Source organism: Osmerus mordax, chromosome 21, assembly GCF_038355195.1.
Source record: "Osmerus mordax isolate fOsmMor3 chromosome 21, fOsmMor3.pri, whole genome shotgun sequence".
Lineage (NCBI taxonomy): Eukaryota > Metazoa > Chordata > Actinopteri > Osmeriformes > Osmeridae > Osmerus > Osmerus mordax.
In genome coordinates, this window is record NC_090070.1 from 12,228,006 (window position 1) to 12,250,802 (window position 22,797).

Below are 22,797 nucleotides of genomic sequence, written 5' to 3' on the forward strand. Positions count from 1 at the left end.
CCTTAAAACAAAAGAAGAAAAGTGAGAGAGAGGAGATGGTTGTGTCTGTGAGCATGTGATAGTTTGTGTGAGTGTAGGGGGTTAAATATTGTCCAAACAACCAAAACGAATTCCCCTATGGTTTAAAGGAAGATGGGAAACTGAATAGTGTATTAGCATGAACCAAATAATGCCAATACAAATGGAAATTATAGTTATTTGACTCTATGGGTTAAATCAGAGCAAAAATGGTTCTTCGGTTAAATGAAATACGCATTTAATAACATTGCAAATGAATGAAATCATTTACAAGGCAAACATGTTACAAAATGAAAGCTTTAAATCTTACCTACTCTACCATGATCATTGTGAATCAGAGAGAAAGCAAGAGGTGAGGAAGGAGTACAGGGGAGAACTGAGGAGAAGGTCTCAGGAGATGAAGAATCCACAGAACAATGCTTCAACAATTCCTTTCATACACAAGGACGACCAATCAGACCAAATCTTGACTCTTATCAACATATGACTAGCAATGCCAAGAAAGTTACACAAGGGGGTGGGAGAGCCATCAAGTAGAGACTCCGTCCAGAAAGTCCAGACTTTAGCATATGAGAGGTGGGGCAGATTGACACCCAGCCTTACATGAACGTGTGTGTGTGTGTGTGTGTGTGTGTGAGAAAGAGTGTGTGCGTGGGGGGGTTTGTGTTAGATCTGTCTTGTGACATCCAAGTGGAATGAGGATGTAGTGTGTGACAGAACTGGGTCCAAGAGAGAGAGAGTCTGTGGAAGCCAATATCAGGACACCAGTTCATTCTCAACCCCGACCAGAAACAATTAAACAATTTGAATACTTTCAATCCTCTTTCCATAGCAGATATGATCACATTGTTTTGCATAGGGGCCAACAAACACTCTTCAGCACTTGTGAGGAGAAAACACGGTCCTTCAACCTTACATGTGACGACAACAAGTTCAGCTTCAACCTGGAAACATGCTTTTCTTTCTTTCAGGTCTACGAGTAAAGTCAGATTATCACCATCTACACCAGACTTTAACATTCTGATATCACGGAACAGCATCAAATAAAAACTCTCAGACAACTACCATATTTTTCGGAAAATAAGCCACATTTTCTATAATCCGCACCCCACCAGAATGGGAGCTTTGTGTTTGTAAATCTGAGTATAAACCGCACTGGAATATAGGCCGCAATTGATACAGGAACAATGATACCAAGCAATGCACGAGTATAGGCGATCTTACAGCATGCCGTTGTGTAACAAACTTCGAAAACGAAAGTAAGACTATAAATCGCTCCAGAGTATAAATCGCATCAGTCAAAAAATGCGTCATGAAGAGGAAAAAAACATATAAGTCGCACCTGACTATAAGTTGCAGGACCTGCCAAACTATGAAAGAAAGTGCGACTTATAGTCCGGAAAATACGTTAAGTGCGTAATGTATGTTTTCTATTGCCCGGGAATTAACTCATATTTAAATAGCATTCACGAAAAAAAGTGTTTCTGCTGTTGTTTTGTTATAAAAACGTTCTTTAAGCCGCATCGAAATATAAGACGCACCACCACAAGACAAATGTAAAATCGGGGTATAAACCACGGCTTTATTTCCGAAAAATACGGTATTCATCTAAGGTCACTCATAAACACAATTTCCTCTATGCTGGAGGAAATGCCCTACAGAGATCCACTCTGACCCCCTCTCCCCAGCCCAGCTATGCCCAGCTCGGTGCCCCCTAGCCTGGCCACAGTCAGAGCCTCAGCCCCTTACCTTGGTATGTCCTGGTGGAGGAGGAGACGAGTAGAGAGGTGTTACTACCTGCAAGCTCAAGAGACACTGAGACTGTGAGATGAGGGAAGGAGAGAGGAAGGGAGAGAGATAGAGAGATAAAGAGGGAGGGACTGAGAGAGAGAGTGTGTGTGTGTGAGAGAGAGTGTGTGTGGCTTTATGTTAGATCTGTCTTGTAACATCCAAGTGGAATGAGGATGTACTGTGAGTGAGTCTGTGAGTGAGTGTGTGTGTATCTGTAACACACACACACACTGTAACACAGTGTAACATTGTGTGTGTGTGTTTCAGGGATGTTACCAGATGGTGCTGCGCTGGTGGGCTGAGTAGGAGGATATAGCGGAGGCTCAAAACCTTAAAAAGAAAGAAGGAAAGTGAGAGACAGGAGGAGATGTTGGTTGTGTCTGTGAGCATGTGAGAGTTTGTGTGAACATGTGTGATTGATTGATTGATTGATTGATTGAGTGTGTGAGTGTGTGTGTGTGTGTGTGTGTGTGTGGTAGTCCTCACCTGCTTGGAGAGGATAGGCTGGGCAGAAGGATAGTCAGACACACACACATAAACACATGGTATGTTTTGACACCAGCGTGACTAGTCAGGCAGCATAGTTTCTCAGTTTCCGCCTGGCATCGAGGATGTGCGACTTACAGTGAGTAAGGCCTCATTTTGACAGCCTGTATGTGGCCCAACAAGTAACTCTGCCTCTGTGTCTGACTCTGTTTTACACACAACTGTATGTGAGGGGAGGGGAAAAGTTGCCTTTGTGTGTGTGTGTGTGTGTGTGTGTGTGTGTGTGTGTGTGTGTGTGTGTGTGTGTGTGTGTGTGTGTGTGTAAAACACAAGAGACACTTATTGAATAAAATAATAACTTACATTTATTTTGACTTTGTTTAAAACAAAATACTTGTATGTTGTAGTGTTTTGGTTCCTATCACCTGATTGGGCTATACTGTTTGACATAAGCATAATCAGTAATCAATCAATCAATCAATTCAGTAGGCAGAATCAGTTAACAGTCATCAGATAGCATCTTGCCTAATACTTGGATCAGCATACTAGCTTTCTGTAAGCAACAGCAAACTAACTTAGCATCAGATAGCATTAGCCACTATATGAATTGTCAGTACACACAGTGTGTGTGTAGTGTGTGTGTGTGTTTGTTCACATGCGTCTGTGGTTGTAGATGACTTGCTGACAGTTGGGACAGCGATGTTCCACATCCAGGCAGGAGTCGACACAGAAAGGGATCAGACAGCAGGGCCAAATCCTGGAGAGAGAGAGAGAGAGAAAGATGTTTTTAGTGTCCCATGTACACGTGTTTGTGTGTTCATGTATGTGCACGCATATCTTTGGTGTGTGTGTGTCTGTGTGTGTGTGTGTGCAGGTGTGTGTGTGTGTGTTCACTCACAAGAAGACACCCAGGGAAGCACAGACCACCCAGGCGAGGGTTCCAGGCTTGTGTCTGGTCTGGGTCAGAACCTGGACCTGGCACCGCGGGCACTGCATCTGACCAGGAACGTCTGAAGGCATCGGCTGATTCATCACCACCATTGGCTGCTGGACCATTGGCTGCTGGACCATTGGCTGCTGGACTACCATTGGCTGCTGGACTACCATTGGCTGCTGGACCATTGGCTGCTGGACTACCATTGGCTGCTGGACCATTGGCTGCTGGACTACCATTGGCTGCTGGACCATTGGCTGATGCACCACCATCGGCTGTGACACCACTGTGCAGAGAACCACACCTCAGAACTAAGACTTCAGAACCAGATTTGAACCAGACCGGAGAACCCAGAGAACCAGGGTTCTACCCCGAGAGCGAGCAGAGCAGAGGAGGGACACAGAGCACTGCATAGTCTCTCAGTTTCAGCCTGGCATTGAGGGTGTGCCTACTGTGGAATGAGGATGTATTGTGAGTGTGTAAGTGAGGGAGCGTGTGTGTGAGTGTGTGTGTGTGTGTCTCACCAGAGGTTTGTGTGGTGCAGACCTGAGCAGCAGAGTTCATTCCTGCTAGAAGAATCAGAAGTATAACACACACTGTAACACACACTATAACACACACACACTGTAACACACACTATAACACACACACTGTAACACACACTATAACACACACACACACAGGATGTAGTCCAGGGGAAAATATCGTTTTTTAGACAATAATTTCCTTGTGGGAGAAGTGCTGTTATCAAAGAGCACATATACACACTCACACGTACACACATGTACACACTCTCGCATACACACATGTACACACTCTCACATACACACATGTACACACACTCACATACACACATGTACACACTCTCACATACACACATGTACACACTCTCACATACACACATGTACACACAGGTCAGAGTGACGATGACTATAAGTTCAGTTGCTGTATAACCAGTCCCCTGATCCAGTAAAGGCTTGGGCAACCACAAGCTAACCAGGGGGTGTGTTATATAGGAGAGTGTGTATATGTGTGTGGGTGGGTGTGTTATGGTATGTGTGTGTGTTGTAGTTTATGTGTGTGTTAAAGTGTGTGTGTGTGTGTGTGTTACAGTGTGTGTGTTATAGTGTGTGTGTGTGTTATAGTGTGTGTTTGCGTGTGTTTGTGTGTGTTATAATGTGTGTGTGTGTGTTATAGTGTGTGTTTACTTGTGTTTGTGTGGGTTATAATGTGTGTGTGTCTCACCAGAGGTTTGTGTGGAGACCTGAGTAGAAGAGTACATTTCCTGGAAGAAGAACACACACACACACACTGTGTCACACTGTGTTACACTGTGTTACACTGTGTGTATGTGTGTGTTTCAGGGATGTTACCATATGGTGCTGCGCCGGTGGGCTGAGTAGCAGGATATAGTGGAGGCTCAAAACCTTAAAACAAAAGAAGAAAAGTGAGAGAGAGGAGATGGTTGTGTCTGTGAGCATGTGATAGTTTGTGTGAGTGTAGGGGGTTAAATATTGTCCAAACAACCAAAACGAATTCCCCTATGGTTTAAAGGAAGATGGGAAACTGAATAGTGTATTAGCATGAACCAAATAATGCCAATACAAATGGAAATTATAGTTATTTGACTCTATGGGTTAAATCAGAGCAAAAATGGTTCTTCGGTTAAATGAAATACGCATTTAATAACATTGCAAATGAATGAAATCATTTACAAGGCAAACATGTTACAAAATGAAAGCTTTAAATCTTACCTACTCTACCATGATCATTGTGAATCAGAGAGAAAGCAAGAGGTGAGGAAGGAGTACAGGGGAGAACTGAGGAGAAGGTCTCAGGAGATGAAGAATCCACAGAACAATGCTTCAACAATTCCTTTCATACACAAGGACGACCAATCAGACCAAATCTTGACTCTTATCAACATATGACTAGCAATGCCAAGAAAGTTACACAAGGGGGTGGGAGAGCCATCAAGTAGAGACTCCGTCCAGAAAGTCCAGACTTTAGCATATGAGAGGTGGGGCAGATTGACACCCAGCCTTACATGAACGTGTGTGTGTGTGTGTGTGAGTGAGAAAGAGTGTGTGTGTGGGGGGGTTTGTGTTAGATCTGTCTTGTGACATCCAAGTGGAATGAGGATGTAGTGTGTGACAGAACTGGGTCCAAGAGAGAGAGAGTCTGTGGAAGCCAATATCAGGACACCAGTTCATTCTCAACCCCGACCAGAAACAATTAAACAATTTGAATACTTTCAATCCTCTTTCCATAGCAGATATGATCACATTGTTTTGCATAGCAGCCAAACAAACACTCTTCAGCACTTGTGAGGAGAAAACACGGTCCTTCAACCTGTGACGACAACAAGTTCAGCTTCAACCTGGAAACATGCTTTTCTTTCTTTCAGGTCTACGAGTAAAGTCAGATTATCACCATCCACACCAGACTTTAACATTTTGATATCACGGAACAGCATCAAATAAAAACTCTCAGACACACACAGACGTCTCCTATCTAAAACAACTATTCATCTAAGGTCACTCATTAACACAATTTCCTCTATGTTGAAGGAAATGCCCTACAGAGATCCACTCTGACCCCCTCTCCCCAGCCCAGCTATGCCCAGCTCGGTGCCCCCTAGCCTGGCCACAGTCAGAGCCTCAGCCCCTTACCTTGGTATGTCCTGGTGGAGGAGACGAGTAGAGAGGTGTTACTACCTGCAAGCTCAAGAGACACTGAGACTGTGAGATGAGGGAGGGAGAGAGGAAGGGAGAGAGATATAGAGATAAAGAGGGAGGGAGGGACTGTAGAAGTGCTGAGTGTAAAGGACCTCAAGAGAGGTTGATATTATTGTGAATTGTATTTGTTTGCTTTTATTGCTGTATTTTGTTAGTGGCCTTTGTATAGCCTTTTGATTTGAAATATACGTTTTTGTCAATGTTTTATGGGTAAACGGAAGTAGTTTGGGAAAAGCCTCTGAAAGACCCCGAGGCGACGGTCAAGGAAGACTTTTACCCGTCCTCTGGGCTAGCGACCGCGGGATTCCGGTCCGCCAAATACACCACGGAAGAGTGGCACTCCAACAACTATTCCATCCTCCACCAAGCCGTTAACGACCGGAACCATGCCGAGAAGATTTTCCTCGAGTCGAAAGCTTTCAGGTCGGCGGCGGAGGCTTGTAGTGTGTGTGTTTGTGTGTGTTAGTGTGTGTGTTTGTGTGTGTGTGTGTGTTTCCTCCTCCCTGATCCGTGATGACAGACTAGGTGGTGCTCTAACTCCACAGGTTGCTCTTTACAGCAGCAGCAGCTGATGTTAGAGTGCCCCCTGTGGACAAGAAGGAGTAGTGCATCTCAACAGAAATAACATGGCTCAACTCTCCCTCTGTGTCTGACTGTGAGTGGAGAGGTGAGGTGAGGTGAGGAGAGGTGAGGGGAGGAGAGGGGAGGGGATGGGAGGACAGGGGAGGAGAGGGGAGAAAGAGTTGTCTTCGTGTGTTTGTGTGTGTGTGTGTGTGTGTGTGTAAAACACAAGAGAAACACCATTAATGAAGAAAAATAATTACGTACATTTATTTTTCACAATATATGTATATATTAACCCTTGTGCTGCCTTCGGGTTACATGACCAGAAGGTTCGCAACGAACCATCGTTGTGTTTACCCAGTTTTACCCAATACAAAAACTAATAAAAAGCATTTTCTTTTAACCTTCGCGATGTGGGGAGTCTGAGACAGCCCGACTGTTAAAAGAAAATGCTTCACTTTGTTTTTGTATGCAGTACAGTTGTCGCTATATGACGGTGGGTCACAATGACTGATGGGTCACAATGACCCGAAGATAACACAAGGGTTAAGCTTATGTCAAACAGTATAGCAAAAGCAGGTGATAGAAACCAAAACACCACAACATACATGTATTTTGTTTTAAACAAAGTCATTCAGTAGGCACAATCAGTTAACAGTCATCAGATAGCATCTAGCCTAATACTTGAATCAGCTTACTAGCTTTCTGTAACCAGCAACAGCAAACTAACTTAGCATCAGATAGCATTAGCCGCTACATGAATTGTCAGTACACACAGTGTTTGTGTAGTGTGTGTGTGTGTGTTTGTTCACGTGCGTCTGTGGATGTGAATGACTTGCTGACAGTTGGGACAGCGATGTTCCACGTCCAAGCAGGAGTTGACACAGAAAGGGATCAGACAGCAGGGCCAAATCCTGGAGAGACAGAGACAGAGAGATGTTTTTAGTGTCCCATGTACACGTGTTTGTGTGTTCATGTATGTGCACGCATATCTTTGGTGTGTGTGTGTCTGTGTGTGTGCAGGTGTGTGTGTTCACTCACAAGAAGACACCCAGTAAAAAACAGGTCATCCAGGTGAGGGTTCCAGGCGTGTGTTTGGTCTGGGTCAGAACCTGGACCTGGCACCGCGGGCACTGCATCTGACCAGGAACGTCTGAAGGCATCGGCTGGTGCACCACCACTATTGGCTGCTGCTGCATCATCATCATTGGCTGCTGCTGCTGCATCACCATTGGCTGCTGCTGCTGCACCACTGTGCAGAGAACCATAACCAGAACTCAGAACCAGAACTCAGAACTAAGACTTCAGAACCAGGGGCCAGTTGCATAAAAATATACCTAGTCTTAGACTTAAATTTAACTTTAAGTCCGACTTGCCATAGACACTTCAATTTACCTGTTGCATAAAGCTTTACGATCAGTGACAAAGGTAAGACTGTAACATGGCAGAGAGAGTGTGTGAGGGTGTATCTATGAGACTGTATGTATGAGTGTGTGTGCGTGTGTCTCACCAGAGGTTTGTGTGGTGCAGACCTGAGCAGCAGAGTTCATTCCTGGAAGAAGAATCAGAAGTATAACACACACTGTAACACACACTATAACACACACACACTGTAACACACACTATAACACACACACACACACTGTAACACACACTATAACACACACACACTGTAACACACACTATAACACACACACACTGTAACACACACTATAACACACACACACACTATAACACACACACTATAACACACACTATAACACACACACACACACACACTATAACACACACACTATAACACCCACACACACTGTAACACACACTATAACACACACACACACACACTGTAACACACACTATAACACACACACACATTGTAACACATACTATACCACCCACACACATTGTAACACATACTATAACACACACACACACACACTATAACATACACACACTGTAACACACACTATAACACACACTGTAACAAACACTGTAACACACACTATAACACACACACTATAACACACACACTATAACACACTGTAACACACACACACACTATAACAAACACATACTATAACACACACACACTCACTGCTATGTGTGTCAACACCCCTGGTTAGCTTGTGGTCCCTTTTACTGGATCAGGGGACTGGTTATACAGTGAGTGAGTGAGTGAGTGTGAGTGAGCGTGTGAGTGAGCGAGAGAGTGAGTGTGAGTGAGTGTGAGTGAGTGAGCGAGAGAGTGAGTGAACATGTGTGAGTGAGTGAACATGTGAGTGAGTGAGTGTGAGTGAGTGAGTGAGTGAGAGTGAGTGAGCGAGAGAGTGAGTGAGTGAGTGAGTGAGTGAGTGAGTGAGTGAGTGTGAGTGAGTGTGTGTGTGAGTGTGAGTGAGTGAATGAGTGTGGGTGAGTGTGAGTGAGTGAGCGAGAGAGTGAGTGAACATGTGAGTGTGTGAGTGTGAGTGAGTGAGTGGCAGTCCTCACCTGCTTGGGGAGGATAGACTGGGTTTGTGAGGGGGGGTCCAGGGTAGGGGGGAGGGTTGAAGTCCTGGGGGGGGGCATGGTTCTTCTCCATACTTGTAGGGGGAGGGGGAAAGAGGGGGGGGAGGGGAGAGAGACAAAGCGAGGGAAAGGGATGATGGATGGAGTTATTATCATACGGAGTCAGACACACACACATACACACACACACAGAGAGACATACATGTAAACATCACAGACACACACAAACACACACACACACATAGACATACATGTAATCATCACAAACACACACAAACACACACACTGCCAGAGTGTTCCTATTGACAGCCTGAAATGAGGCATGTTTTCGGATGGTTTGTTTTGACACCAGTGTGACTGGTCAGACAGCATAGCCTCTCTTCAGCCTGGCATCGAGGGTGTGCCAACTGTTGATTTGTGTGTGTGTGCGTGTGTGTTTGTGTGTGTGTGTGTGTGTGTGTGTGTGTGTGAGTGAAAGAGTGTGTGTGTGTTAGATCTGTCTTGTGACATCCAAGTGGAATGAGGATGTAGTGTGTGACAGAACTGAGTCCAAGAGAGAGAGAGTCTGTGGAAGCCAATATCAGGACACCAGTTCATTCTCAACAATGACCAGAAACTATAGAATACTTTCAATCAGGGGCGTAGCCAGAATAATCTTTTTGGGGGCCTACCCGTGGCTACGCCCCTGCTTTCAATCCTCTTTCCATAGCAGATTTGATCACATTGTTTTGCATAGTGGCCAACAAACACTCTTCAGCACTTGTGAGGAGAAAACACGGTCCTTCAACCTGTGACGACACCAAAGTTCAGCTTCAACCTGGAAACATGCTTTTCTTTCTTTCAGGTCTACGAGTAAAGTCAGATTATCACCATCTACACCAGACTTTAACATTCTGATATCACGGAACAGCATCAAATAAAAACTCTCAGACAACTACCATATTTTTCGGAAAATAAGCCACATTTTCTATAATCCGCACCCCACCAGAATGGGAGCTTTGTGTTTGTAAATCTGAGTATAAACCGCACTGGAATATAGGCCGCAATTGATACAGGAACAATGATACCAAGCAATGCACGAGTATAGGCGATCTTACAGCATGCCGTTGTGTAACAAACTTCGAAAACGAAAGTAAGACTATAAGTCGCTCCAGAGTATAAATCGCATCAGTCAAAAAATGCGTAATGAAGAGGAAAAAAACATATAAGTCGCACCTGACTATAAGTTGCAGGACCTGCCAAACTATGAAAGAAAGTGCGACTTATAGTCCGGAAAATACGTTAAGTGCGTAATGTATGTTTTCTATTGCCCGGGAATTAACTCATATTTAAATAGCATTCACGAAAAAAAGTGTTTCTGCTGTTGTTTTGTTATAAAAACGTTCTTTAAGCCGCATCGAAATATAAGACGCACCACCACAAGAAAAATGTAAAATCGGGGTATAAACCACGGCTTTATTTCCGAAAAATACGGTATTCATCTAAGGTCACTCATTAACACAATTTCCTCTATGCTGGAGGAAATGCCCTACAGAGATCCACTCTGACCCCCTCTCCCCAGCCCAGCTATGCCCAGCTCGGTGCCCCCTAGCCTGGCCACAGTCAGAGCCTCAGCCCCTTACCTTGGTATGTCCTGGTGGAGGAGGAGACGAGTAGAGAGGTGTTACTACCTGCAAGCTCAAGAGACACTGAGACTGTGAGATGAGGGAAGGAGAGAGGAAGGGAGAGAGATAGAGAGATAAAGAGGGAGGGACTGAGAGAGAGAGTGTGTGTGTGTGAGAGAGAGTGTGTGTGGCTTTATGTTAGATCTGTCTTGTAACATCCAAGTGGAATGAGGATGTACTGTGAGTGAGTCTGTGAGTGAGTGTGTGTGTATCTGTAACACACACACACACTGTAACACAGTGTAACATTGTGTGTGTGTGTTTCAGGGATGTTACCAGATGGTGCTGCGCTGGTGGGCTGAGTAGGAGGATATAGCGGAGGCTCAAAACCTTAAAAAGAAAGAAGGAAAGTGAGAGACAGGAGGAGATGTTGGTTGTGTCTGTGAGCATGTGAGAGTTTGTGTGAACATGTGTGATTGATTGATTGATTGAGTGTGTGAGTGTGTGTGTGTGTGTGTGGTAGTCCTCACCTGCTTGGAGAGGATAGGCTGGGCAGAAGGATAGTCAGACACACACACATGGTATGTTTTGACACCAGCGTGACTAGTCAGGCAGCATAGTTTCTCAGTTTCCGCCTGACATCGAGGGTGTGCAACTTACAGTAAGTAAAGGTTCATTCCCCCCGAGGCAAGTAGCCTGGAATCAAACCGGCAACCTTCTGATTAATAGCCCGCTTCCTTAACCGCTCAGCCATCTGGCCCCCTTACAGCTCATACAGCTCTCTCTAGGTCAACACACACACACATCATAGCCTTCCACGCAGCCTATCATAGTCTCCGGTGTTTTATCTCACGTATTCATTTGGAACGACCTGGTCGACCGTCTCGGTTTGGAACTTGTCCAACTGGTAACCAGGCAACGCAGTCCAAACACACACAAGGTGCCAATTTCTCTAGCAGCAGCGTCCGATATTACGCTGCTCGGTCAAACTTTACAATATTTCTACGGGCTGCGTTGTTTCTAATATTATACATCACAAACTCAATACCAAATGTCGGAAATGTCAGAACTTTTGGTGTCCAGGCCTCATTTTGACAGCCGGTACGTGGTGCAAGAAGGGCAGCCTCTGAAAGACCCCGAGGCGACGGGAGGGGAGGGGAGGGGAGGGGAGGGGAGGGGAGGAGAGGAGAGGAGAGGAGAGGGAGGGAGGGAGGGAGGGAGGGAGGGAGGGAGGGAGGGAGGGAGGGAGGGAGGGAGGGAGGGAGGGAGGGAGGGAGGGAGGGAGGGAGGGAGGGAGGGAGGGAGGGAGGGAGGGAGGGAGGGAGGGAGGGGGAAGGAGGAGTTGTCTTTGTATGTGTGTGTGTGTGTGTGTGTGTGTGTGTGTGTGTGTGTGTGTGTGTGTGTGTGTGTGTGTGTGTGTGTGTGTGTGTGTGTGTAAAACACAAGAGAAACACCATTATTGAAGAAGATAATTATTTACATTTATTTTTCACAATATATGTATATATTAAGCTTATGTCAAACAGTATAGCCCAATCAGGTGATAGGAACCAAAACACCACAACATACATGTATTTTGTCTTAACCCTTGTGTTCTCTTCGGGTCATTGTGACCCTTCAGTCATTGTGACCCACCGTCATATTGCGACAACTTTACCGCATACAAAAACAAAGTGAAGCATTTTCTTTTAACCGTCGGACTGCCTCAGACCCCCCACATTGCAAAGGTTAAAAGAAAATGCTTTTTATTTGTTTTTGTATTGGGTAAAGTTGTCGCAACACAATGATGGTTCATTGTGAACACATTAAGCAGCACATTAAACAAAGTCCTTCAGTAGGCAGAATCAGTTAACTGTCATCAGATAGCATCTAGCCTAATACTTGAATCAGCTTACTAGCTTTCTGTAACCAGCAACAGCAAACTAACTTAACATCAGATAGCATTAGCCGCTACATGAATTGTCAGTACACACAGTGTGTGTGTAGTGTGTGTGTGTTTGTTCACATGCGTCTGTGGATGTGAATGACTTGCTGACAGTTGGGACAGCGATGTTCCACATCCAGGCAGGAGTCGACACAGAAAGGGATCAGACAGCAGGGCCAAATCCTGGAGAGAGAGAGAGAGAGAAAGATGTTTTTAGTGTCCCATGTACACGTGTTTGTGTGTTCATGTATGTGCACGCATATCTTTGGTGTGTGTGTGTCTGTGTGTGTGTGTATGCAGGTGTGTGTGTGTGTGTTCACTCACAAGAAGACACCCAGGGAAGCACAGACCACCCAGGCGAGGGTTCCAGGCTTGTGTCTGGTCTGGGTCAGAACCTGGACCTGGCACCGAGGACACTGCATCTGACCAGGAACGTCTGAAGGCATCGGCTGATGCACCACCACCATTGGCTGCTGCTGCATCATCGGCTGCTGCTGCATCATCGGCTGCGACACCACTGTGCAGAGAACCACACCTCAGAACCACAACTCAGAACCAGAACTAAGACTTCATAACCAGATTTGAACCGAACCAGAACGAGACCAGAGAACCCATAAAACCAGGGTTCTACCCTGAGAGCGAGCGGAGCAGAGGAGGGGGGCGCAGTTAAGGGTTAAGAGTCCACAGTTGCAACCGACCAAATAACAGGATTCTTTTTACACCTCACACACACACACACACCTCACACACACACACCTCACACACAGACACACCCCCAAGGTCAGTAGTTCTGTTATGGGATGAGGAAGTCACTGCCATGGCCACATGTTAAACAGAATGTTCCAGATTCTTCTTATGTAAAGAAGAAGAAAGTTTGGTACTGGTCTTAGAGCAGTTAACTCACTTCCTTATTGGTATAACACCTGTTATCATACCCTAAACCAGGAAGGTCCACTGTGAAATGTGTGTGTGTGAGAGAGAGTGTGAGAGTGTGTGTATAAGACTGTATGTGTGAGTGTGTGTGTCTGTGTCTCACCAGAGGTTTGTGTGGTGCAGACCTGAGCAGCAGAGTTCATTCCTGGAAGAAGAATCAGAAGTATAACACACACTGTAACACACACTATAACACACACACACTATAACACACACACACTGTAACACACACTATAACACACACACACACACACACACTGTAACACACACTATAACACACACTGTAACACACACTATAACACACACACACTGTAACACACACTATAACACACACTGTAACACACACTATAACACACACACTATAACACACAGACACACTGTAACACACACTATAACACACACACACTGTAACACACACTATAACACACACACACACACACACACACACTGTAACACACTCTATAACACACACACATTGTAACACACACTATAACACACACTGTAACACACACACTATAGTGTGCACACACTATAACACACACAGTATAACAAACACACATTGTAACACACTGTAACACACACACTGTATCACACACACACTATAACAAACACACACTATAACACACACACTCACTGCTATGTGTGTCAGCACCCCTGGTTAGCTTGTTCAAAATCACTTTGACCTGTGTGTACATGTGTGTATGTGAGAGTGTGTACATGTGTGTATGTGAGAGTGTGTACATGTGTGTATGTGAGAGTGTGTACATGTGTGTATGTGAGAGTGTGTACACGTGTGTATGTGAGAGTGTGTACATGTGTGTATGTGAGAGTGTGTACATGTGTGTATATGAGAGTGTGTACATGTGTGTATATGAGAGTGTGCATATGTGCTCTTTGATGACAGCACTTCTCCCGCAAGGAAATGATCGTCTAAAACAAATATTTTGTATTTTCCCCTGGACTACATCCTGTGTGTGTGTGTGTGTGTTGTTACCAGGTTGTGCTGCAGCATATTGGGCCACAGGGTACATTTGGGGCTGATAACCTGGTAAAGAAAGAAAGATTTACATTTAGTCATTTAGCAGACGCTTGGTTGCAAGTTGTTGCAAGATGTTGGTTGTCTATGTCTGTGAATGTCGGTGTATGTCAGAGTACGTCGGTATGTGTGTGTGTGTGTGTGTGTGTGTGTGTGTGTGTGTGTTTGTGTGTGCGTGTGTGTGTTTGTGTGTGTGTGTGTGTGTGTTTGTGTGTGTGTGTGTGTGTTTGTGTGTGTGTGTGTTTCAGGGATGTTACCAGATGGTGCTGAGCTGGTGGGCTGAGTAGGAGGATATAGTGGAGGCTCCACTATATCCTCCTAAACACACACCTTAAAAATAAAGGTGTGTGTGAACATGTGTGAGTGAGTGAGTGAACATGTGAGTGAGTGAGTGAGTGAGTGAACATGTGAGTGTGAGTGAGTGAGTGAGTGAGTGTGTGAGTGTGAGTGAGTGAGTGAGTGTGAGTAAACATGTGAGTGAGTGAGTGAGTGTGTGAGTGTGAGTGAGTGAGTGAGTGAGTGAGTGTGTGAGTGTGAGTGAGTGAGTGAGTGAGTGTGAGTGAGTGAACATGTGAGTGAGTGAGTGAGTGAGTGAGTGTGTGAGTGTGAGTGAGTGAATGAGTGTGGGTGAGTGAGTGAGTGAGTGAGTGTGAGTGAGTGTGTGAGTGTGAGTGTGAGTGTGAGTGAACATGTGAGTGAGTGAGTGAGTGTGTGAGTGTGAGTGAGTGAATGAGTGTGAGTGAGTGAGTGAGTGAGTGTGTGAGTGTGAGTGAGTGAATGAGTGTGGGTGAGTGAGTGAGTGAGTGTGAGTGAGTGTGAGTGAGTGAGTGGCAGTCCTCACCTGCTTGGGGAGGATAGACTGGGTTTGTGAGGGGGGGTCCAGGGTAGGGGGGAGGGTTGAAGTCCTGGGGGGGGGCATGGTTCTTCTCCATACTTGTAGGGGGAGGGGGAAAGAGGGGGGGGGGGGGGAGAGAGACAAAGCGAGGGAAAGGGATGATGGATGGAGTTATTATCATACGGAGTCAGACACACACACATACACACACACACAGAGAGACATACATGTAAACACACACACCGCCAGAGTGTTCTATTCTCATCCTGAAATGAGACACGTTTGCGGATGGTATGTTTTGACACCAGTGTAACTGGTCGGACAGCATAGTTTCAAATGAGGATGTAGTGTGTGACAGAACTGGGTCCAAGAGAGAGAGAATCTGTGGAAGCCAATATCAGGACACCAGTTCATTCTCAACAATGACCAGAAACTATAGAATACTTTCAATCAGGGGCGTAGCCAGAATAATCTTATTGGGGCCTACCCGTGGTTACGCCCCTGCTTTCAATCCTCTTTCCATAGCAGATATGATCACATTGTTTTGCATAGGGGCCAACAAACACTCTTCAGCACTTGTGAGGAGAAAACACGGTCCTTCAACCTGTGACGACACCCAAGTTCAGCTTCAACCTGGAAACATGCTTTTCTTTCTTTCAGGTCTACGAGTAAAGTCAGATTATCACCATCTACACCAGACTTTTGGAAATTGACATTCCGATATCACGGAACAGCACAAAATAAAAACGATCTCAGAGACACACACACACATACACAGACGTCTCCTATCTAAAACAAATAAGGTCACTCATTAACCTAATTTCCTCTATGCTGAAGGAAATGCCCTACAGAGATCCACTCTGACCCCCTCTCCTGAGCCCAGCTATGCCCAGCTTGGTGCCCCGTAGCCTGGCCACAGTCAGAGCCTCAGCCCCTTACCTTGGTATGTCCTGGTGGAGGAGGAGACGAGTAGAGAGGTGTTACTACCTGCAAGCTCAAGAGACACTGAGACTGTGAGATGAGGGAAGGAGAGAGGAAGGGAGAGAGATAGAGAGATAAAGAGGGAGGGACTGAGAAAGAGAGAGAGACTGAAGAAGTGCTGAGTGCTCACCAGATTCCTATCTTATCTGCATTACAGGCTGAAGTGGTTCCTCCTCATTCATTTCTCTCTAGGTCAACACACACACACCCACACACCAACACACATGTACGCACATACACATGATACATATATGCTATATATATATATATACATAGGTATGCATTGGTTAGGTAAGAGTCCATGTTTATTAATAGTGATGAGTCATCGTTCTTAAGAAACAAGTTCTCTGACTGCAAATGTTTCCGACGGCTACGTCACTAGACGCCAGGAGAGTAGATTTGTTTTCACATGTGGGTGTGTGAGATTTTGTATGGGGAGGGCGGACAAGGAAATACATTCTGATTTTAAGAGAGTTCTAGGGAATTCATCCCAGCGCCGGTTGGAAGCGCGGTTTGAAGGTTGCACATTTACGACGTTAGACTGGTACGCGAGTCACAAGTCCAACTGAGCTACTTTCTAGTGAACTCTTATCAGCAGTTTTTGAGTGTGTGATTGTATGTGTGTACTTCCACGCAGCCTATCATAGGCTCCGGTGTTTTATCTCACGTATTCATTTGGAACGACCTGGTCGACCGTCTCGGTTTGGAACTTGTCCAACTGGTAACCAGGCAACGCAGTCCAAACACACACAAGGTGCCAATTTCTCTAGCAGCAGCGTCCGATATTACGCTGCTCGGTCAAACTTTACAATATTTCTACGGGCTGCGTTGTTTCTAATATTATACATCACAAACTCAATACCAAATGTCGGAAATGTCAGAACTTTTGGTGTCCAGGCCTCATTTTGACAGCCGGTATGTGGCGCAAGAAGGGCAGCCTCTGAAAGACCCCGAGGCGACGGTCAAGGAAGACTTTTACCCGTCCTCTGGGCTAGCGACCGCGGGATTCCGGTCCGCCAAATACACCACGGAAGAGTGGCACTCCAACAACTATTCCATCCTCCACCAAGCCGTTAACGACCGGAACCATGCCGAGAAGATTTGCCTCGAGTCGAAAGCTTTCTGCTCGGCGGCGGAGGCCGAGAGTCTGCGCGCACAGTCGGAGGGCACGCGGCACCTGGGAGAGAGACTACAAGACATCCACTTCTGGAAGTCCGAACTGCAGCGGCACATCGAAGAGCTGGTGGTCGAGACGGACCTCCTTCTGGGGCTGAAAAGACGGCTGGAGAAGGCGCTGGACACCACAGAGATACCCTTCGCCATCGCCACCGACAACCTGAGCTGCCGGGAGCGGCGGCTGGGACCGGACCTCGTCAAAGACCGCGTGGAGGAGGAACTTATCAAGGTGAGATAACTGTTGTGTCTGTTTATCAGTCTAACCCGTATACGTTGAATATTCACGTGCTTGAGTGACACAATTCAGTTTGAGTTTATAAATTGAGTTGGTGTGTGTGTGTTTGTGTGTGTGTGTGTGTGTGTGTGTGTGTGTGTGTTTGTGTGTGTGTTTAGGAGGTGGATCTCATCAAAAGCATCCAGTCGCTGCTGAAGAGAACTCACAGTCAGGTCGTCAGTCAGATTAAGTGAGTCATTAGAGGGATCACTGTTCAATAGCGCCCTCTAGCGGTAGACGAATGAACACAACTTGTGGTCAATTTCTCTTTTCAATATTGCTTGCATATAGCCCAACTAGTTGTAGAAATGCAGTCAGTGTGGGTGTGTGTGTGTTTATATATGTGTGTGTGTGTGTGTGTGTGTGTGTGTGTGTGTGTGTGTGTGTGTGTGTGTGTGTGTGTGTGTGTGTGTGTGTGTGTGTGTGAGCCAGGAGTAACAGGGAAGCTAAGCAGACCCTGGAGCTGGACTGGTCTGATAAGGAACAGGCCTACAGCCTTGATGAACAGTGTGGCCGCTTGAACAACATGAGCTCACACACACAGTACCACGCCAGCTCTGCTGCAGCACAGGACCAGTGAGTACACACACACACACACAGTACCACGCCAGCTCTGCTGCAGCACAGGACCAGTGAGTACACACACACACACACACACACACACACAGTACCACGCCAGCTCTGCTGCAGCACAGGACCAGTGAGTACACACACACACACACACACACAGTACCACGCCAGCTCTGCTGCAGCACAGGACCAGTGAGTACACACACACACACACACAGTACCACGCCAGCTGTGCTGCAGCACAGGACCAGTGAGTACACACACACACAGTACCACGCCAGCTCTGCTGCAGCACAGGACCAGTGAGTGCACACACACTCCTGTCTGTCCCCCCCCCCCCCCCTCCCCCCCAGGGTGAGTAACGGCGAGGCCTGGGTGAGCTCCACACAGGCGGGCGTGGCGGGGGCGTTGCGTGAGGAGCGGGCCAGCGCGGAGCTGCGGGGGCTGGGTGGGCGCGTGCTGCTGGACACGGCCGAGGACCTGCGCGCCCAGAGCAGCTGCGTGGAGCGAGCCTTCAGCCACCGCTGCCAGGAGATCAGCCTCGCACACAGCCAGCTGGAGACACACCTGGGGGAGGTAGGAGGGGAGACCTGGGGGAGGTAGGAGGGGAGACCTGGGGAGGTAGGAGGGGAGACCTGGGGAGGTAGGAGGGGAGACCTGGGGGAGGTAGGAGGGGGAGACCTGGGGGAGGTAGGAGGGGAGACCTGGGGAGGTAGGAGGGGAGACCTGGGGAGGTAGGAGGGGAGACCTGGGGGAGGTAGGAGGGGGAGACCTGGGGAGGTAGGAGGGGAGACCTGGGGGAGGTAGGAGGGGAGACCTGGGGAGGTAGGAGGGGAGACCTGGGGAGGTAGGAGGGGAGACCTGGGGGAGGTAGGAGGGGAGACCTGGGGGAGGTAGGAGGGGAGACCTGGGGAGGTAGGAGGGAGAGACCTGGGGAGGTAGGAGGGGAGACCTGGGGGAGGTAGGAGGGAGAGACCTGGGGGGAGACCTGGGGAGGTAGGAGGGGAGACCTGGGGAGGTAGGAGGGAGAGACCTGGGGGGAGACCTGGGGAGGTAGGAGGGGAGACCTGGGGAGGTAGGAGGGAGAGACCTGGGGAGGTAGGAGGGAGAGACCTGGGGGGAGACCTGGGGAGGTAGGAGGGAGAGACCTGGGGGAGGTAGGAGGGGAGACCTGGGGAGGTAGGAGGGGAGACCTGGGGAGGTAGAAGGTATGTCAAGAGTGTCTGTGAGTCCAAATGAAAGAGAAGGACTGTCGACGATGTGAAAGTAGACTAATTTGTATGTGTGTATATTTGCATGTGTGTATGTCTGTGTGTGTGTGTGTGTATGTGTGTGTGTGTGTGTGTGTGTGTGTAGGTCCTGCAGCAGGTGGGGGCCCAGGAGAGGAGTGTGTTGTCCCTGCAGCAGAGTCTCCAGAACACCCAGCCCCCGCTGAGGGTGGCCCAGACCAGGCTGCACCTGCGCTCCCTCAGGCCCCACATGGAGCTCTGCAGAGACCCGCCCCAGCTCAGGTACTCACACACACACACACACACACGTGGACACACACACACACTTTACACTCTACCTTAATTTCCCATCCCCCTTCCTCCTTCCCACCCCCCTCTCCCCCTTTCTCTCTCCTCTACCTTCATCCCTCTCCCCCCTTCCCACTTCCTCCTCCTCCCATCCGCACTCCCCCCCAGCCTGGTGGAGGAGGAGGCCCAGATCCGGGCCACGGGGGCCAGCCTGCAGCAGCAGCTGTCTGGGGCGCGGGCCTCGCTGGCCTCCCTGGAGCAGAGCCGCATGGCTCTGGAGAAGGACCTGGGCTGTAAGAGGCACTCCCTGCTCATCGACCTGCACAAGTGCCTGGCTCACCGTGCCCGCTACCCCTCAGTCACCGCCCTGTCGGGACACTGAGGCACCGCTCACACACACCATGTGATAATGCTGGGCAGTAGTGTGTGTGTGTGTGTGACAAGGGTGCTGTAGTGTGTCTGTGTGTGTGTGGTTGTCTTTAAATGTTTTAGTTCAGGACAAACTAGGTTTTTGTGATGTGTGGCTTCCCAGCTGTGTGTGTTGTCTTGTTGTGTAGTTGCTGCTGTTTTGTAGTCAGTAATAAAGCGTGTGTGTTCCCCTGGAAGACGGCGTGCAGTACCTGTGTCTGGCCAGGCGAGGGCGGGGGTGAGCCAGGCTCTGCCTCAGGTAGCAACAGGTCTCTGTGAAGAAGAGATCTGCTGTTCACTGACATGGAACAGCCAATCACAGCAGACGCCTCGTCAGCGATGCATGATGATCCACCGCAACAATGGTTGTGTGTTAGTGTGTGTGTGCATGTGCTCGTGTGTATATCTGTGTGTGTGTCTGTGCTCGTGTGTGTGTGTATATCTGTGTGTGTGTCTGTGCTGTACACGTGTGTGCATGTAGGAGCTACCCTAGTAGTAGCTCCCTGTCTTTCTCTCTGTCTCTCTCTCTCCCTCTCTTTCTCTCTGTCTCTCTCCCTCTCTTTCTCTCTGTCTCTCTCCCTCTCTTTCTCTCTGTCTCTCTCTCCCTCTCTTTCTCTCTGTCTCTCTCCCTCTCTTTCTCTCTGTCTCTCTCTCCCTCTCTTTCTCTCTGTCTCTCTCCCTCTCTTTCTCTCTGTCTCTCTCTCCCTCTCTTTCTCTCTGTCTCTCTCCCTCTCTTTCTCTCTGTCTCTCTTTCTCTCTGTCCTCTCTCCCTCTCTTCTCTCTGCTCTCTCTCCTCCCTCTTTCTCTCTCTCCCTCTCTGTCTCTCTTCCTCTCTTTCTCTCTCTCTGTCTCTCTCTCCCTCTCTTTCTCTCTCTGCTGTCCCTCGACTCAACCTCCTGTAGCGCCTCTTTCATCTCCACCTCTCAAAGTAACACACACAAACACACGCACACACAAACACACCCCCACACAAACACACACACACATTGTCGTGTCTGTCAGGAAGGAACTGCATCACATCTGAAATGTCGTGAGGATCAGAGCCTCGCCTCAAAGGCTTCTGGGAGTCTTTGTGATTGGCCAAAGAAAGGAAAGGAAAGATATCCGAGTCGTCCTCCGTGATCTCCTCCCCCACCCCCCACCCCTCCACCACCAGAAGACCCTGCACCCCTCCACTCAATCACCTGAAAAGACTGCCACCACCACCCCCCATCCTCCCTCAGTCTGACAACCAGAGGGCTGAGACTGGCTTTTGTCTTCTGGTGTCAACTCACACAAAAGCTTGGAGCTGTGTGTGGGCTGGAGTGTCTGTGTATGTGTGTGTGTGAAAGAGAGAGACAAAGTGTGCGTGGGAGCGTGTGTAGGTGTGCATATCTGTGGGTGAGTGTGTGTGTGTGAGATGTTGCTGATGAAACTTATAAGGTGTTTTCATAACAGTCTGATCTCATAATATCCTGGTTGGATTTGGTTTGATGTGTAGATAAGTACAATATGTGTGTGTTGTGAATTGAAGTGTAGGGAAAATAAGAGAGGAGGCAGCAGAGGGAGGGAGAAGTGAAGAACACAGGCTGAGAAATAGACAAAAAGAGAAACGCGCAGAGTTAGAAAGAGATGGAGAGAGGGAGGTGGAGAGACCAAAAGACAAACGGGTTGTGAGAGAGACAGGCCAAAAGAGAGAGAGATGGAGGGAAAGGGAAAGAGAGACAGAAGTGTATGACAGTGAGTCGTGTTTCCCAGCTCCCAGATCTCTGAGTGAGCGTGTGAGAGGTGTGTGTGTGAGAGGTGTGTGTGTGTGCTCTCTGTGTGTGTGCTCTCTCTGTGTGTGTGTGTGTGTGTGAGAGGTGTGTGTGTGGGCTCTCTGTGTGTGTGCTCTCTGTGTGTGTGTGTGTGGTGTGTGTGTGTGTGTGCTCTGTGTGTGCTCTGTGTGTGTGTGTGTGTGAGAGAGACAGTATATTCAGTATAATTCAGTTGGCTCTGGGCTTTCTGGTCATTAGATTGTGGTTTCTGGTACCGAGTAATGGGAATAATTAGATTTATGTGTGTGTGTGTCCTGGGTTAAGCATGGTTAATATTGATGGGTTTTGGACCTCGATTACTCAGCAGATTTGCACGGTTGGTCAATCCAGGGAGAGATAACACACACCCACACACACACATGCACACACACACCCATGCACACACACACACACAGTGCCTCAGGTTGGTTCAGAGACAGCCTCACTGTCTGCAGTCACGTAGGCTACAGGACATACTGTCCACAGAACAACATGCTACGCTTATATGCTGTAGTGGAGGAGAGGAGAGAGGAGAGGAGGAAGGGAGGAAAGGGAGGAGATGAACAAGGGAGGAGGATAGGAGGAGAGGGGGATGGAGCAGGAGAAGAGGGGGGTGGAGCAGGAGAAGAGGGGGGTGGAGCAGGAGAAGAGGGGGATGGAGCAGGAGAAGAGGGGGGTGGAGCAGGAGAAGAGGGGGGTGGAGCAGGAGAAGAGGGGGGTGGAGCAGG

General features: G+C 47.8%; 5 protein-coding genes across 5 annotated transcripts in view; 2 read left to right on the forward strand and 3 right to left on the reverse strand.

The window, feature by feature from the left end:
- LOC136964896 (cell death-inducing p53-target protein 1 homolog) overlaps positions 1 to 9,768 on the reverse strand; it is a 16,548-nt gene extending 6,780 nt beyond the window's left edge. Inside the window, exon 1 of the mRNA XM_067258854.1 lies at positions 9,708 to 9,768. The gene's annotated coding sequence lies outside the window, so the exon portion shown is untranslated. The remainder of the gene's footprint in view (positions 1 to 9,707) is intronic.
- On the reverse strand, positions 3,190 to 7,799 carry LOC136964961 (ovarian abundant message protein-like). The gene is made up of 2 exons (XM_067258941.1): positions 7,676 to 7,799; positions 3,190 to 3,515 (listed from the first exon to the last, which is right to left on the reverse strand). The coding sequence occupies exons 1-2, from the start codon at positions 7,797 to 7,799 to the stop codon at positions 3,190 to 3,192; spliced, it is 450 nt and encodes a 149-aa protein (XP_067115042.1).
- A 2,334-nt stretch (positions 9,769 to 12,102) lies between the features above and the next one.
- LOC136964893 (cell death-inducing p53-target protein 1 homolog) lies at positions 12,103 to 15,480 on the reverse strand. The gene is made up of 5 exons (XM_067258850.1): positions 15,375 to 15,480; positions 14,492 to 14,542; positions 13,601 to 13,642; positions 12,889 to 13,081; positions 12,103 to 12,747 (listed from the first exon to the last, which is right to left on the reverse strand). The coding sequence occupies exons 1-5, from the start codon at positions 15,463 to 15,465 to the stop codon at positions 12,642 to 12,644; spliced, it is 483 nt and encodes a 160-aa protein (XP_067114951.1). The 5' UTR covers positions 15,466 to 15,480; the 3' UTR covers positions 12,103 to 12,641.
- Positions 15,481 to 16,833: 1,353 nt separating this feature from the next.
- On the forward strand, positions 16,834 to 20,488 carry tekt4 (tektin 4). The gene is made up of 6 exons (XM_067258867.1): positions 16,834 to 17,754; positions 17,919 to 17,989; positions 18,232 to 18,375; positions 18,723 to 18,945; positions 19,726 to 19,880; positions 20,055 to 20,488. Exons 1-6 carry the CDS (start codon positions 17,215 to 17,217, stop codon positions 20,266 to 20,268), a joined length of 1,347 nt encoding a protein of 448 aa, XP_067114968.1. The 5' UTR covers positions 16,834 to 17,214; the 3' UTR covers positions 20,269 to 20,488.
- A 2,236-nt stretch (positions 20,489 to 22,724) lies between these two features.
- Positions 22,725 to 22,797, forward strand: part of LOC136964962 (polycystin-1-like) — a 1,284-nt gene continuing 1,211 nt past the window's right edge. The window contains exon 1 of the mRNA XM_067258942.1: positions 22,725 to 22,787. Coding sequence (XP_067115043.1) covers positions 22,725 to 22,787 — 63 coding nt within the window. The remainder of the gene's footprint in view (positions 22,788 to 22,797) is intronic.

Coding starts and splice junctions, on each gene's coding strand:
- LOC136964893 (XM_067258850.1), bottom strand. CDS start 15,465: ATGGAGAAGAACCATGCCCCCCCCCAGGACTTCAACCCTCCCCCCTAC. Junction 14,543..15,374: donor AGTCTATCCTCCCCAAGCAG/GTGAGGACTGCC, acceptor TTTCTTTACCAG/GTTATCAGCCCCAAATGTAC. Junction 12,748..12,888: donor GCTTCCCTGGGTGTCTTCTT/GTGAGTGAACAC, acceptor CTCTCTCTCCAG/GATTTGGCCCTGCTGTCTGA.
- tekt4 (XM_067258867.1), top strand. CDS start 17,215: ATGTCGGAAATGTCAGAACTTTTGGTGTCCAGGCCTCATTTTGACAGC. Junction 17,990..18,231: donor CAGGTCGTCAGTCAGATTAA/GTGAGTCATTAG, acceptor TGTGTGAGCCAG/GAGTAACAGGGAAGCTAAGC. Junction 18,376..18,722: donor TCTGCTGCAGCACAGGACCA/GTGAGTACACAC, acceptor CCTCCCCCCCAG/GGTGAGTAACGGCGAGGCCT.
- LOC136964961 (XM_067258941.1), bottom strand. CDS start 7,799: ATGGTTCTCTGCACAGTGGTGCAGCAGCAGCAGCCAATGGTGATGCAG. Junction 3,516..7,675: donor GATGCCTTCAGACGTTCCTG/GTCAGATGCAGT, acceptor TTCTCTGCACAG/TGGTGTCACAGCCGATGGTG.